Below are 16,018 nucleotides of genomic sequence, written 5' to 3'. Positions count from 1 at the left end.
CCCAAGGAACCTTCCCCTGGATGGTTCTATCTTAGTTTACAGAACGTGTTCTGGAGAGGACCTTGGGGTCTGGGGCACACTGATCCCTGGCTACGAAGCTTCTAAAATGTTGAGTCTCCCAGCTGAACAAACAAGCCCGAGAATGTAGGCAAAAAGAAGTTGTAGAAAGGTATAACAGGGGTATAAAAGAAAAGGCAAAAAGTCTTCATGGCATCACCCCAGTGCATGCTCCTTCCCCCATCCCTGGAAGCATCCAAGGCCAGGTTGGACGGGGCTTGGAGAACCGTGGGATAGTGGCAGGTGTCCCTGCCCATGGCAGGGGTGGAATGAGATGAGGTCATTTAAGACTCCTTTCAACCCAAACCATTCCATGGTTCTATGATTAACCCCTGCCTGCATGTCCCTGAAGTTCCTTTCTCCCCCTGTCACTCTAATCCTGCTTTATTCCAATCTCAATTGTGATTTTCCTCATGTTCTACTTGCAGCTTCAGGATTTCCACCCTTTTAATACCTTGTTCCTGTACAAATCCAGGCCCTGCTCAGAGCATGGGAAACACCAGTAGTGTTTCCACTCAGGACTCACTGTTGCTCCTGCTTTTACCTGGGAAGCATGTCCCAAAAGGCAGAGCTGCAGCCCTGTGCCCCAGCAGCCTGTGCTGGCTGCCTCGAGATCACTTACCAGGAAAATGACACTTTTCAGGAGACATTATGTAAATGCAGCTCTGGGTTGTTTGTCAGTCTGGGCTGCAAACACACATTCACACGTTCTCCCAGGCCTGGTGTGGGACATGACAGCTCCAGGCTGGGGTGGGTTTAATCACTGTGCCTGCACCACTCGGAACAGGCCTGGTGCCGTGGGATGCAGCAGAGCTGGTACAGCCTGGGGTGCCTCTGAGCCCCTTCCGCACCCAGCACCCCATGCCCGGGCTCAGTCCCTGCTCAGCCCCCAGCAGTGATTGCTGTGCAGACACTGCAGTGAATTGCCAAGGCCCAGGGAGCCTGTGAGCACTGCAGAACCCCTGAATCCAGCCAGCATCCTGGAGCTGGCAGTCGTAGCCTGGTGCTGTGTGGGGCTCCTCATGTAGGGAGCTGTGATCTCTGCTCTCCAAATAGCCCATTTTGGAGTAAGCCAGGGGCCACAAAGTGAGTACAGAAAGGGGACAGCACAGGTAAGAGCTGTCCCACAGTGCAGGTGGCTGGGATGTGGCAGCAGCAGTCCAGCCTCACCAGGTCCATGGCCACTGCCTTTCCCATGTGGCCCCTGCTCTGCCTCGCAAGAGGAACCTGCCCTTTGTGATTTTCCTGGTGTGCCCCACTACTTGTCTTGGGGCTCCCAAGAGGGAGCCCAGCCTTGGGCCTGGGTACCAGTCAGGAGAACAGGGCAGACTGGACTGTCCCTCCTGCTTGCACAGCTCCTGGAAGGGTCACAGATCCCCCATGGAGGAGTCTGTCTGCAGTTTGTAGTCCAGGTTCACGATGTAGCTCCCCACTGCCCCAACAATGACTTGTGGGCCAATGTTCATGAAATCCAGCTTTAACCATCCTGTGAAACAGGTTCTTTCTCAGACTGTTTCTCTCTGTCTGCTTCATACCTTGACTATGCAACTTGCTGAGGTGAAAAGACTGTCACTCAAACAGTTTTCTCTTTTCCTTGGTGCCAACCATTCCAGTTGCATCCATCTGTCTGACTCTCTCCCTCACCTTTACGCAGTGACTCCAGGGATGAAGATTTATATCGATCCTTTCACCTACGAAGATCCCAATGAGGCTGTCAGGGAATTTGCAAAAGAAATCGATATCTCTTGTGTCAAAATCGAGCAGGTGATTGGGGCAGGTAGGTGACCTGGGAACAGCTGGCTGGCCCTCAGCAGCACGGGCTCCTTCGTGGTGCCAGGATTTGGGAGGATTTAGCCTTACCTGCACTGGGGAAACTGATGTCACTAAGATCTCACTAAGCCCCAGGCTGGATTAGAAGGAGCAGGGGTGTCCAGTGCGGGAGAAGCAGAACCATCAGCTCCCATGTGCACATAATGGCATGTGCAGTGCTCCGCACGGATGAGTGCGGCTGGAGGGGTGCAGAGGGGAGGGAACACGGATCAGGGATGGGCAGGGCAGGCACAGCTGGGACCGGGGGTCCCTCAGGGCACGGCAGAGGTGGGGGAGGCTGACGGGCCCTACCTTGCATTCACAGGGGAGTTTGGCGAGGTGTGCAGTGGGCATCTCAAGCTTCCTGGCAAAAGAGAGATCTTTGTGGCCATCAAGACCCTCAAGTCTGGCTACACGGAGAAGCAGAGGCGCGACTTCCTGAGTGAGGCCAGCATCATGGGGCAGTTCGACCACCCCAACGTCATCCACCTGGAGGGTGTGGTCACGAAAAGCTCTCCAGTCATGATCATCACTGAGTTCATGGAGAATGGCTCCCTGGACTCCTTCCTGCGGGTACGAGATCTGGGAGTGTGCAGCTCCAGAGGCTGTGCTAGCACAGAGGGGATTTTGGAAGGTGCCCTTCCCAGAGGCCTTCCCTGCCCGGCATGCCCTGCCACTGGGGCAGCTGCTGCGCAGTGCAGAGGTCTGTGTTTCAGAGCACAGGTGGGGGTGGCAGCACCAGGGCTGTCATCTCTTACATGCCTGTCCACTCATCCTAGCGAGAGGCTGTGCCTACCTGCCCACAGGTGCACATCCAGGCTGAGCCGTGGACACAGAGGGACGGTCTGACACAGCTTTAACCCAGCAGGACTCCACCTCCAGCCGCTCTGCCTAAATATTTCTGGTTCTGGGTTTGAAGGGGATAATTGACTCTGTCGAAGGGAAGTAACCTGGTCAATAGGAACAGATTGTCCCTTCTGAGCTCTCCTGTGCAGGGTGGGTGCATTTTGGGGTGACAGCAGCTGCCGTAGTGGTGCCCTCGGGATGTGTGAGGTGACTCCCAGCCCCTGTGAGCTCTGCGCTCCCCACCCTCCCTGGGAGGGAACGTACTCATGGCATATCCTGCCACGGGTGTGGAAAGAGGCTCCTATCACTCTGTCCCTGTGTCCCTCAGCAAAATGACGGGCAGTTCACGGTGATCCAGCTGGTGGGGATGCTGCGGGGCATCGCCGCGGGCATGAAGTACCTGGCGGACATGAACTACGTGCACCGGGACCTGGCCGCCCGCAACATCCTGGTCAACAGCAACCTGGTGTGCAAGGTGTCCGACTTCGGCCTCTCCCGCTTCCTGGAGGATGACACCTCTGACCCCACCTACACCAGTGCTCTGGTAATGCTGCTTTTCCAGCGAGGGAGGGACAGGGGTGAGGGAAGGAGTGGGAGAGGGAAAGGGGGGACCTCCCCCTGGACAGTGGGGAGCACTTTTTTAGGGTGTCAGCAGTGGAAAGGTCCCAGATGAGAATGTCCCTGAAAAGCCCGTGGTTGGGATCATGCGCTGCACCCTCCCCATGTGATTCAGCTGGGGTCTTTTGGGATGAGACCCCGTCCTGACAGATTTGGTGCCAGGGCAGCAAGTCTGGGTTTTTTACCATCACTGTCCAGTTGTGCTGCCCTGCTGTCCTTCCTCATGTTGTCTCACTGGCTCAGCCCCAGGAAGGACAGACTGAAGTGTAGGAATTGTGGGTGGGTGCCAGATACTGGATACTGATCTTCCGGAGAGTATTCAAATTAACCAGAAAAAGACTCCTAGAAATGACTTCGTGATCATGTAACAACCTCCCAGGAACACCTCGGTGCCACAGACACAAGTGCCACCAAGAACTCGTGGCTCGTGTCAGGCTGCAGAAGGTGCACCAGGACCAGAGGATTATTTGGTTTTGCTCAGTGAGCTCTCAGCCAGGAGTCCTCATGCATACCACACAGCATCACTCTGCACAGTGCATCAGGATCAGTGCCCAGGACAGGAATTCTTGGAAATAAGTGCTGATAGAGCTGGGGCATGACCTGTAGGAAGTCACCTCTCCTGGGTCTTTTGAAGCTGGCAACGATGAGATGCCTGGCATAGCTCTTAGTGAGTTTTATGAGTAGCTGAATACCTAACAAACACCTACAAATGTGTGGGTTTATTCTCATCTGTGTAGCTTCAGACATCAACTCGTCCATCTCACGCAGCCATCGATGGCTTTTACGATCACTAATAACATTTATTTTTCACAACATGTTCCTTACAGCCAATTAACTTTCCCTTCGTTAACTAAATACATGGTGTTTACTGCTGTTCTCTATCCCTGGTTTTGTGCCTGTAGCTTTTCTCTCTAATAATAAACTCGTCATCCCTAATTTATTCTCCTTGAACTGTGGGCACTGTAGCAGGACATTTATCATCCGTAATGACAGATTATGTGCACCTGCTGTACCAGAAGTATCTTCCTCTGCAAAATGGTTTTTATCATCATTCTCCCAGTGACCTTGTGTCCATGGGTGGGCAGAAGCCACAAGCTCTGGCCTGGGAGGTTCATGCTGGACCTTAGGAAAGTCTTCAGAGTGGTGAAGCTCCAGGTCAGACCCGACAGAGATGGGAGGTCTCACTGAAGTGAGACCCCACAAGGATCCCCCAAAGTCTAATTTCTACTTTAGGGCTTTTTTTTAGCCATTTTTAAAATCCACTGCTTGCCAGGAGCTCTGTCAAGAGTCTGCCTGATGGGGAGGACATCCTGTTTGGTGTGGGTTGCTTCGTCTTCCCCTCTTGTGGAAAACATAATATTTTGTCTGAGGTTTGTGGCTGTGAGAAGATTAAGGAACATTATCTTTTTTCGTTATTCTGGCATGTACTGGGGCTGAGTCCTGGGAGACCCTTAATAAGACATGGCAGTTGTTCATTGACAAAATATAATGTTCTTTAATCTTCTCACAGCCACAAAACACAGACACTTTTGCTTATTTTTTCAGCACGGGGGAAGATTTTCCCTCCAGAAGGTCCCTCGAGTGAATGGCTCAAGTCCAAAGTGCCTGGTAGAAAATCAGGAGGCAGGAAGGGCTTAAGCAGAGCCTTGCAATCCCTGTGTCCCCACTTGTGTGTGCCACTCCTGTGCTTAACTCCTCAGTGGGAGTGGAGAGTCCTGATTTCTCCAGAGCTGGGTGACAGAGACCCCAGTGCCCACCCAGTCCATCCCATTTCCCACCAGTGACCCCCATCCCATGCTGAAGGATCAGAACCTGCTGGATCAGGTGTATATCCACAGACAGACTGGGACACCAGCACTCAGCCCAGGAACGGTGGTGTATTGCTGACTTCCAAGAGACGAAGCTGTAGAAGGCTGAGGAGGAACGTGTTCTCACTCCCTTTATTCTGCTCTGGAGGTAGCCAGGTGTCAGCAAAAGGACGGAGGGAGATCACTTTGGGTTTTTTGCATGCCTGGCCATTCCCTTTTCTACCAGAGACCCTCTTAGCACCGTGGGCATTTTGCCGTGCTGAGGATCACTGGAGCAGGAGGCAGGGGGAAGGAGCTGGCCTTGGTTAAGGTGATGACGAGGAGGCTGAGGGGACACGTCCAAGTGACCTGTGGAGCAGTAATGAAGAGACAGAGCCAAACTCTTTGCAGGGGCACCAGATGATACAAGAAGGGGCAATAAACAAAAACATGGCTGGGGAGGTTCAAGATGAACAACAGGAAAAGCTCCTTCCTCAGGTGGTGGGACAGGTCACCAAATGGGGAAAATCATCAGCTTTGAAGGCTTGCAGCGTGGCTGGACAATCCACATCCACCCTGAGGGATAGATAGTCCTGTGCTCCCTTCCTTCTGGGATTTGACCAGAATATCACAGGCAGATATTGTGGGCACTGCTGGTTTTCAGCTGCTCCTGCTCTCTGTGTCACCATGGCCTGTTTTTATCTTGCAGGGTGGGAAGATCCCGATCCGATGGACAGCACCTGAGGCCATTCAGTACCGGAAGTTCACCTCGGCCAGCGACGTGTGGAGCTATGGAATAGTCATGTGGGAGGTGATGTCGTACGGAGAGCGGCCCTACTGGGACATGACCAACCAGGACGTGAGTTCAACCAGGGCCAGAAACACTGGAACGGGGAGCACTGCAAGGCCAAAGCGTGGCCACAGCCTGTCCCAGCCTGTGGCATGTCCAGAGCCTTCTCTGTCGTGGCAGAGGTGTCCAAGGTCAACAGCTTTGGAAGCAGTAATGGGGATAATTTTGGGATTTGTTCTGGCCCCATGGTGCTGCTGTGGCAGAGGTTGGGCATGGCACAGTACCCACTGCACAGGGTTAAGGGGAGCCCCCCAGGAGTGTTGGCAGGTGCTGAGAAAGGGAAGGAGCAGGTGGGTGGAAAAGGAGATGTCCCTGAGCTGAGAGCCCGTGGAGCAGAGCTTCATCTGCAGGGATCACAGGCACTCCAGGAAAGTCTGTTACAAAATCACAGAGTGGCTTGGGTTGGAAGAGACCTTTAAAGATCCTTTCCTTCCAACCCCCTGCCATGATCAGGGACAATTTCCATTAAATGGTCATTAAATCTCCCACGGGAAGCTCGGACTGGGGTCTGTAAGAGGCCAAGTAACTTAGACACAGCTAGAAACCAAAACCATGAGGTACTTCAGAACATGTTCAATTTTAAATATTTCATTCCTCTGCTCTAATTCAGGTCAAACAGTTACATGCACTCCTTGCTCCCCGGGATCCAGCAGTTTCCCTGCCTCCCTGCAAGGATGGCCCGTGGCTGCAGTCCCTGCCCTCAGCACAGCAAGGCCGTTCCTATTCCCCCTGCTCCTCTTGGCCTGGAACCTGGGGCTCAGAGCCCGCCTGGCCGGTGGCAGTGAGTGCTGTGAGGATGCTGCACCTGCATGTGTGTGTCAGAAGGGCTCTTTTAACACTGTCTCTCAGAAGTGCTGCCCTTCCTCCCCTCATGAGCACTCAGGATGTAACGCCAAGCTCCTGGGTGGACCCTTGGGACACAGAAAGCTCGTCCTGGCTCTTGCAGACCTGCTCATGGCAGTATCTGCCTGGCTTCCAGTGTGTCCCAGAGCAGCCTCTGGGCAGTCCCTTGGAAGCCTTCAGACATCCATCTCCACCATCCTGTGGGCTCCTAAGGCCTTGCCTTAGAGGGAGAGAGTGAGAGCCAAGCTTCCACCTGCCTCCTGTCCCTCCTCCTGTCCCTGTGAAAGATCAGACCTTTTCCATCTCAGTACATCTCCATCCATGCCACATCAGGTTTCTCCAGAGTGGGATGGTTTCCTCCCTAATGCCTGGTGGGAAATTTATGAGCATGAATTCCTAAGCCTGGAGCAGGTTGATGATGCCTTAGAACCTTTGGCTGATCACAGCCTTGCCCCAGCCCCTGCCACACCAGGAAAATGTTTCCATCAGTTCTTTGAGGCAGAGGGATGGGACTTAGGGGTCTGCCCTTCTCAGCAAGGACAATTCCCTTCCTGCTAAGCCTTCGTTGTCACCTCAGTTTCAAGCATGTCCTGCACCAGATGTCCCTGTACCTTCCCCTCCCTTGTCCTTCTCCTGGAGCTCTTCCCTCGCTGTTTCTCCTGGCACAGCGGTGGTGCAGCGGCAGCCGCGGTCGCTGTGCCGGGATGGCAGAGCTGGGCCTGTGCCCTGGCACCTCCCGCTGCGCGTCGCTGTCCCCAGCCCCTGCTGCCCCTTTCCCTGCCGCGGGACACGACGGCCCAGAAGCTGTCACCACTTAAGCACAGCTGGTCCTGCTGCGGAGGAGCGTGGCGGATATTGAGGGCAGATTACCCTCCTGACCCTGGGGTGTGAGCGCCTGGGGCGGCTGCTGGGAGAGGACACGGAGAGAGCTGGGGCTGGGGCTGCCTCTGGGATGCGGCTGATGGCAGCGGGACTGGCTGGGAACAGCTCAGCTTGGGCAGAGATGAGTGCTTGGCGCTTGTGTGGTGCTGGTCCCCACCTACACCTCCCCGCCGCTGTCCTGGGCAGACCTGACACCCCAGGAGCTGGGCTGGGGCTCAGCACCCCTTGGGAGGATCCCTGAGCTGCACAAAGCACATCAGGAGCCATGGAATCATTGAGGCTGGAAAAGCCTCTGAGATCGTTGAGTCCAACCATCAACCCAGCTCTGCCACGTTCACCCTAAACATGTCCCAGGGGCCACATCCACACACCTTTTGAAGCCTTCCAGGGATGGTGACTCCGCCACTTCCTTGCACAGCCTGTTTCAATGCTTGACAGCACTTTCCATGAAGAAATGTTCCCTACCATCCAATCTAAACCTTCCCTGGTGCAACTTGAGGCCATTTACTCTAGTCCTGCCACTTGTTACCTGGAAGAAGAGACCAACCCTCCCCAGCTCCACCCTCCCATCAGTGATTTGTAGACGAGTTGCCTCTGGTCAGACCTTCACAGGCCCTGTGGGGCACCACCATGTCCAGCCAGCGCAGCAGAGCTGGGGAAGGACTTTTCCATCTGGCAGCTTCTGGCAGCAGCAGTGCCAGCCCCGTGTCTGAGGTCAGCCTGCCCAGCACCTTGGCCACACATGACTGCAGCACCTCCCAGTCCATTCCCTGCCTGGAGCCACAGGCCATCTCAAACCCTGCCAGATGCCCCACCTCACACTCTGGGTTGTTTGGCATGGATCAGCCACCAGCCCTTCCCTGTTTCTCTCCTATTCCCATTCCCAGTAATTTTCTCTGTGTGGCCTCCCTGCTCAACAATATATCCACCACCACAAGTATGTCTAGTCCTTCTGCAGGATGCGGGCACAGCCCTGGGGAATCCCACCAGGAAGATCTCTGTCCTTGGAATTGTGCAAGACATGGCTGGACAAAGCCATGGCAGCCTCGATCCCATGGTGAGAATAGCCAGAGACATCGAGGTCCTTCCTTGGGATCCCTGAGGGAGGTCCTGTCACTCTTCCTCCCCTTTTCCATCATTCCCACGGAGAGTTGCTCATTTCGAGATCTGCTCCTGCTTTCTGCAGTGTCCTCAGTTCTGGTTTTTGTCCATCCTTCTGGGTTCCCTTGCCATGCACAAGCCCATCTCTGGTGTCCAAGGCTCCTTCTGCTCGTCCTTCAGTGCCTGTGCTGTGCACGGCCAAGGAGGCAGGAGAACCCTGCCTGCACATGCCTCTGTTGGAGGAACAGATGTTCCTGGAAGAAGTGGAGCAGCTCCATCCTCCTTTGTCACCCAGGAGAGGATGGAGGGCTGCAGAGTGGCAGGGAGGTGGAGTTCCCCTTGAAGAAGATCCTCCAGCCCTTGTTCCACTGGACACTGCAAGACCAGACATTTTCCCGGATTGTGTGGAGCAGTAAGGAGGGACCAGAGCCTTCTTGGATGAGCCTGGAGCTGCAATGGGGCTTAAGCAAGCTGTGCTGCAGCCCTACTGTGCACACTGCAGCCAAGTTCTCCTGGGCCTGGCTCTGCTGACTGGGGTCTGAGTCCTCCCCATGGTGTTCTGCACTTGCACAGCACTGCAGGAAGATCCAGCTGTTTCTGCTGACTGAGCACACCCAGCCCATGGCACAGCCCCGTCACCTGGACGAGCTGGTTTGTGTCAGGAGCAGAAAACACCACGGGAGGATGGAAAACACAGGGACAGGTTCCCTGTCTGTAACTCCCCCCTTCTCTGGATGGGGATGTTCTCCCAGCAAGCTGTTGTGCTGTGGCCTGTCGGGAAGTGCGATCCCTTCCCTCTGACTCCCCTGCCTGGAGCTGTGGGATCACACGTCCTGTCAGGGCAGCAGGGACACTCCTTTCCCCAGATCAGGAGGCTGGTCATGACAATCAGCCAGCCAGGCCGGATGGCTGAGCAAGGCTGGTGTCACCTCCCAGGACACCTCACCTGACCTGCTGAGGGCTGGAGGTTACCGTGTGAGGTGGGGGTGAGATGGGAAGGCAGTGGTGAGTACAGGCTGCAGGATCAGTCGTGTCAGTCACCCTCAGGATCCAAGAAAAGGCACATTATGAATGAAATAGGTTTTATCACAGCTGTATTGATGCTTCTTTCTCCTCCTGCAGGTGATAAATGCCATCGAGCAGGACTATCGACTGCCACCACCCATGGACTGCCCAAATGCCCTTCACCAGCTGATGCTTGACTGTTGGCAGAAGGATCGAAACCACAGGCCCAAATTTGGGCAGATTGTCAACACCTTGGATAAAATGATCCGAAATCCGAACAGCCTGAAAGCCATGGCACCTCTCTCCTCTGGGTATGTGTCTCTGTCCTCCTCTTGTCCTTTGGCTCCTCTGAACAGGTCTGGTGTCCTCTGGGTCCTGGTGGCCCCATCCCTGCACCTCTCAGGAGCTACTTTAGAGCTTGGCCCATGTTTGATCCCTTATAGGGAGGGCATTGAAAGATCACAGAATCACAGTGTGGGGTGGAAGAGACCTCAAAGCCCATCTCAGTCCACCCCCTGCCATGGGCAGGGACACCTTCCACTGTCCCAGGTTGCTCCAAGCCCCGTCCAGCCTGGCCTTGGGCACTGCCAGGGATCCAGGGACATCCACAGAGCAGGGATACAGATGTCAGGGTCCCTCTCCTTGGATAGCTCTGGTGAGCACAGGCAGCTCATGGACAGTGCACTCTGCACACAGAGGAGCACCTTGGCTTCATGGACATGGGGATGCTGGAGCAATGGGATTGTCCTGGTATTCCAGGCCCACTGCACTGTAAGCAGATAAAGCCCCGTGAGGCAGTGTGGAGTTTCCCTGGGCTGGCTGGGATGCACCAGCTTGTGGGAAGCACTGGTCTTGTTATGAGAACGAGCTTTCTCCCCTTGTGCAGCCAGGATTTAAAGCTGCATCCCATCATCTCTGATGGTTCCTTCCTCCCCTGCATGAACTGCTCCAGAAAGGCTTCCCTGCTGCTCTGCACAGTCCCTCCCTCGGCAGGACAGTGGTTTCTGGGTGGAATTCCACCATACAGTGCAGTGCCTGCACCGTGACTGATGCTAATCCAGGTCCTCCAGCTGCTGGAGGGCTCAGGAACAGTTGTGCTTGCAGCTCTTGGTCTGTCATTGCCCATTTCTGTGTTTCAGGATGAACCTCCCCCTCCTTGACCGCACAATCCCAGATTACACCAGCTTCAACACTGTGGATGAGTGGCTGGATGCCATCAAGATGAGCCAGTACAAGGAGAGCTTTGCCAGTGCTGGTTTCACCACCTTTGATGTAGTATCTCAGATGACTGTAGAGTAAGTGCCCAGGCTTTGAGTCCCAAAACACAAGGGAAAGTCCCAGCAGTTTTATAGCAATTGGTATTGAATTAGATTTTATTTTCATACGATGTAGTTTTACTTTTATAGAATTGTTGCTTTGTGGAGCCACTTCTAATCTATTCAGTCTCCAGACCATGTGTCTGTCACTCTGCACCTGCAGAATTCCTCTCCCCACTGCCACATTGTGAAAATGAACACCCCCCAAGGGTGTCCAAACCCCCACACAGAACAAATGGAGATTTCAGGCCAGCATCAGACAATTCTCCAGAGCACTTCTGAACTCTGCAGTCCTCTTGGATGGCTGATGTACTGATGGAGACAAGCATGGTGCAAAGTTCTGCCTAAGAAAGGCAGAATCACAGAGTGATCACAGAGTGGTCACAGTTGAAAGGCACCACTGGAGGTCATCCAGTCCAACCTTTCTGCTCAAGCAGGGTCTTCTAGAGCTCTTCACTCAGGGTTATGTCTGTGGGAAGAGATTTCACCCCCTCTCTGGGCACACAGTAAAGAAGTTCTTCCTCGTGTTCAGGTGGATCTTTCAGGTAGACTGCTGATTCTTTGTCTTTCACTGTGAGAGGACTATACCAGCAAGAATATAAACACTGATTGTTTAAATCCCGTTTGCATTAAACTAACATCAAAATGTTGCGACAACATTAAGGAAAGAGAGAAACAGCGATAGGAAACTTAAAATCTCCCCTCAGAATGCAATTAACCTGCTGGTCACCTTCTCCTCTATGGACTGTCAGAAGGAAACTTTCCAGTATTTATGTCATGGCAACATAAGCATTTTTTCTTTCTTCCTTGTCATATATCAAGATCCAAACAGATTTCTGGTGATACTGAGCTGTTGAGCTCATTCTTGTTTTAAAAAAGACCTTGACATCGATTTCTTCCCATTGCCTCTCATGCCATTGCACATCGAGCAGAGCCCGGCTCCAGCCTCAGGCACATCCCCTCACACACCTTGCTAAGATCCCCTTGTGGGGGGTGGTTTCCAGTTTGTGCTGCATCCACTAAAATCATACTGCAGTGACAAATTTTTAGCAAGTTCTTCAGAGAAAGCAGGCAGCTGAAATGCCACTTCTGGTGGGTTTTGAAATCCCTTGGGGCTGGCTGGGGCTTTGATGCCTCTGCTGAAAGATTTGTGGCTGGCTGCAGGTATCTGTAGAAACCCTCCATCTGCAAGGGCTACAATGCCTCTGAGCCTGGTGGCCAGAGAGGTTTTTGGATCATCCAGATCTTAAATGTACCAGTGAGTCAGAATCCATTCACTCAAACAGCCACTGTGACCTTCTCTGGCTTTTTGTTCTTATTTGCTGCTGGGAAGTTCCCATGGCAGTTCTGACTTTTTTGGGACATCTGTGGTACAATCCCAAGGCTCTGGGGAGGATTTTGGCACAGTATTTGCTGTGTTTATGCAGCAGAAAGAGAGAGAGTCCACAAAATCTGAGGGGCAGGGAAGAACTTCGACCACAGAGAGGTATCAGACCACAACCCAGCCCTGCCTGGATTCTGCTATATGCAATATCTGACAGCAAGCAGGATGCAGACAGTCCAGCTAATGCTGGCTGTTCTTTCACAGACATCCTCTGTGTCCCTTAAATGCCACTTCTCCCAGTCCCTTACCATGGCCCTCAAGTCCTCTGCAAGAGCCTTCACCACAATTCCAAAGGCATCCTCAGCTCATGTCCCACCAGTTTTGGCAAACTTCCATTCCGCATTCCTCACCTGCTTGGCTGGATGTAAAATAGAGAGGACAGTCCAAATCCTTTTTCCTTGGAAAATTGTGGTGTAACAGGACTTGACACCACCCCCTGATGTTCACTGGCCTTTGCAGAAGTTGAAAGGAATGTCAGTGCAGCTGCTGGTTTGTCCAAATTCGGAGAGCCAGCAAAGTGTGAATGTTTCCTGAAAACTGATTCAGTTCACCAAATCCACATGGTCTCAACAGTGACCTGCTGGGAGGGGCTCTCACTGCTTTGTCTGCAGCCTCAGACACCTGGCACACCAAATTGTCTTTCGAGAATCACAGAACCATTCGAGTTGGAAGGGACCTGAAAGCTCATCTTAAAGCCACGGGCAGGGACATCTTCCACTGTCCCAGGCTGCTCCAAGCCCCAATGTCCAGCCTGGCCTTGGGCACTGCCAGGGATCCAGGGGCAGCCACAGCTGCTCTGGACAACCTGTGCCAGGGCCTCCCCACCCTCTGAGCAAAGAATTCCTTCCCAATATCCAATCAAATATTTAATGTCCAGGGAAAAGCTTGGAATACCAGGCTCGTGCAGAGCCACAGTCTTATTCTGGTTTACAGACACGAGTGAAGAATTTTTAGCACCCTTTGGAGCTTCTCTTTACCCTTCTTTACCCAATAACCTCCACTCTACACATGGCAAAGGTTTTGCCACTCTTCCCCTTAAAAGTCTGCTCCTAACACTCGAGGACAAAAGGCACCTGAAATTCCTTCCAGTCAGGTATGGGTCATGTGGCCTCCCATCCCCTGATGGGAGGAGGAAAATCTGAAGATTTCGTGAGTGAGGTTTGTCCACCAAGGGGGAGATGAGAGCAAGCTCAGCTGGAGACACGGATAGGACCAGTTTAGAGCCACAGTCATGCTCTTGGCATGACCTTTATTTCTCTCAGATGTCTGAATCTATGAAAAATAGAAGCTGTCCAAAACTGAGATTGCCATGATTTAACAAAAGGGTAAGTGCAAAAATTGATCACTTCATGGTCTTAGCAGCAAAAAGAAAAAGCATCAAGAACAGCATCATCTGCATATGGAGGGTCAGATCCACGCTGAGGAGGGCTGGAAAAAATGGGTTAGTGTGTCACAAAGTGAAAGAGCATCCAAAATCCAAAACAGTACAAGGGTAAAAAATTTAAGACAAATTGACTCACAAGCAGAGAGCAGAGCCTGTGGCATTTGCTTTCACACTCTCTGTTGAGGCTCAGGACTCTGAGGGTGCTGCAGGTAGGTGGGAAGTGCAAACATTGGACCATAAGCAAGAAAAAGTGAAAGAGTAGAGGTTTCACAAACATCTGTTTGTTGCATTCATGGAAGAAATCTGTGGATGCTTCAGCTCCCTACTGTTCTCATGGACTCCTGGAATCAGGGAGTCATAGAATCACAGAATCGCAGAATGGTTTGGGTTGAAAGGGACTTTAAGGATAATTTTAAATACCATTTGTGATCTTGTTCTGCTGTGAGAAAGTATCTCCTGATATTTGTGTTTGTTTCCTTTCCTCCCCAAGGGACATTCTGCGAGTCGGGGTCACTTTAGCAGGACACCAGAAGAAAATTCTGAACAGTATCCAGGTGATGAGAGCACAGATGAACCAAATCCAGTCTGTGGAGGTTTGATAGCTGCCTGTCTTCCCACTCCTCCTCCTCGAGGCCCTGCTCCCCTTTGCCCCTGTATGTCCAAGCTCCAGTTCCTGAGTGTTCTGCATGGACCAGAGACAGGCAGCTGCTCTGAGGATCACGGCAGCAGGAGGGAACACCCTGTCCTCAACAATGAGAAGTCGCCAAGAGCTTCTAGAATTTAAGCAATGGAAAAAGGGAACAAAAAAAAAAAAAAAGACAACTATTTTGGAAAAAAAAAAAACAAAACGAACTACGAAATATTTTTAAATAATAATAAAGCAATTGCATTCTTGAAAAGGGCTCCAAGGCCAATGGGAGTCTCCAAAGGAAGAGAAAAGAGCAGCTTCATGTTTCCTCTTGCACAAGGCTGCTGCAGCTGGGCCCAGGCACCTCTGGAGCGGTGGGACTTCTCCAGGAGGAGGAATGCAAGGAAAGGCCCCGAGAAGCACATCTCTTCCTCCCGTGGGCTCTGGGAACGCCGTGAGCTAGGCCCTTCCCCAGAGCCCCTGCGAGCAGATCAAACGGGGAGAGCTGAAGCTCTTTGGTGCTGTGGAACCAAGTGCATCTCAGAAACTGATGGACTTCTTCAAAAGCTGAAGACTTTTTTTTTTTTTAAAAAAAAACAAAAACAAAACCACAACAAATAAACTAAGACTAGAGGAGGCTGTTTCCGACAAATGAGAAGGAATCTGTAACGCCTGGGGGGGTGGGGATGGGGAAAACCAATCCTTTTTACATCTCTTATTTTCTCTTGTCATGGAACAGTTTTGTGAGTGACAGTTTCTTAAGGGTTCGTCCATCCACCCTCCAATGGCATCGTGTCTCATACATATCATTGCTCAAGACTTTTAGTGATGTCCTTTCTAGATGCCAATGATCTTTTCCCAGAAGACTTCCCAAGTACAGTATGTAGTAGTTTTTGATTACAAATGCTGACGTGTACCTTTATTTTTCGGTTGTCATTGTTGGGAGATTTGTCCTTTTACATTGTTTTGTTAACACCAGTTTGTGAGTTTGGGGTTGGAAATTTTCGGTTGTTTGGGGGTTTGGTTTTTTTAATGAAAAAGAAATGACATCTCCAAGCATCTTATCATCCAAGAACTTAGATCCCTTCCCTGGGGAAGGAAAAACTGCAGCTTATTGACCATATGCCAGGAGAAAAAGGTTTTTTATATGCACATTTCCTCCCGTTTGCTTATTTGTTCTTTCCAATTGGTCGTGGCACGACAGATGTTTGTGGCTCTTGGGGTTCCAGGTGTTGGCCAAGGCGAAATGGCCACCAGCTCAACTCGGGGGTGAGCAGCATCACGAGGGGTTTGGGAGGGAAGGAAGGGAGGGTGGATGGGTTTTGTGAGGGAATGATGACTCCACAGCTGGCTGTCAGAGCCCTTTGGAAATGTCTGGCTGCTGAGGAAGGCGTTGGATTGGTGCGGGGAGCACGGAGAGGCAGGGCAAGCCCGGTCCTCTCAGAGGAGCTCGTGGCGCAGCATTTTGGAGTGAGGGTTGTGTTATCTCCAGGTGGGGGTGGACCCCT

The 16,018-nt window shown here is 52.2% G+C and overlaps 1 protein-coding gene across 4 annotated transcripts in view; it reads left to right on the top strand.

Moving 5' to 3' along the window:
• Positions 1-15,662, top strand: part of EPHB2 (EPH receptor B2) — an 89,442-nt gene extending 73,780 nt beyond the window's left edge. For 3 of the 4 annotated variants that reach the window (XM_017735107.1, XM_017735106.1, XM_017735105.1), the window contains exons 9-15: positions 1,712-1,834; positions 2,192-2,439; positions 3,041-3,256; positions 5,827-5,976; positions 9,916-10,109; positions 10,938-11,093; positions 14,373-15,662. In XM_017735107.1, the coding sequence (XP_017590596.1) occupies positions 1,712-1,834; positions 2,192-2,439; positions 3,041-3,256; positions 5,827-5,976; positions 9,916-10,109; positions 10,938-11,093; positions 14,373-14,481 (1,196 nt within the window). In that variant the 3' untranslated portion in view covers positions 14,482-15,662. The remainder of the gene's footprint in view (positions 1-1,711; positions 1,835-2,191; positions 2,440-3,040; positions 3,257-5,826; positions 5,977-9,915; positions 10,110-10,937; positions 11,094-14,372) is intronic. The other variant, XM_017735108.1, reaches the window with a different exon arrangement.
• Positions 15,663-16,018: the final 356 nt, after the last annotated feature.

The sequence above is a fragment of the Corvus brachyrhynchos genome, unplaced genomic scaffold (assembly GCF_000691975.1).
Source record: "Corvus brachyrhynchos isolate BGI_N302 unplaced genomic scaffold, ASM69197v1 scaffold525, whole genome shotgun sequence".
Classification (NCBI taxonomy): Eukaryota; Metazoa; Chordata; class Aves; order Passeriformes; family Corvidae; genus Corvus; species Corvus brachyrhynchos.
The sequence above is the reverse complement of the archived record's forward strand: the minus strand, read 5'-3'. Positions and strand labels throughout refer to the sequence as shown.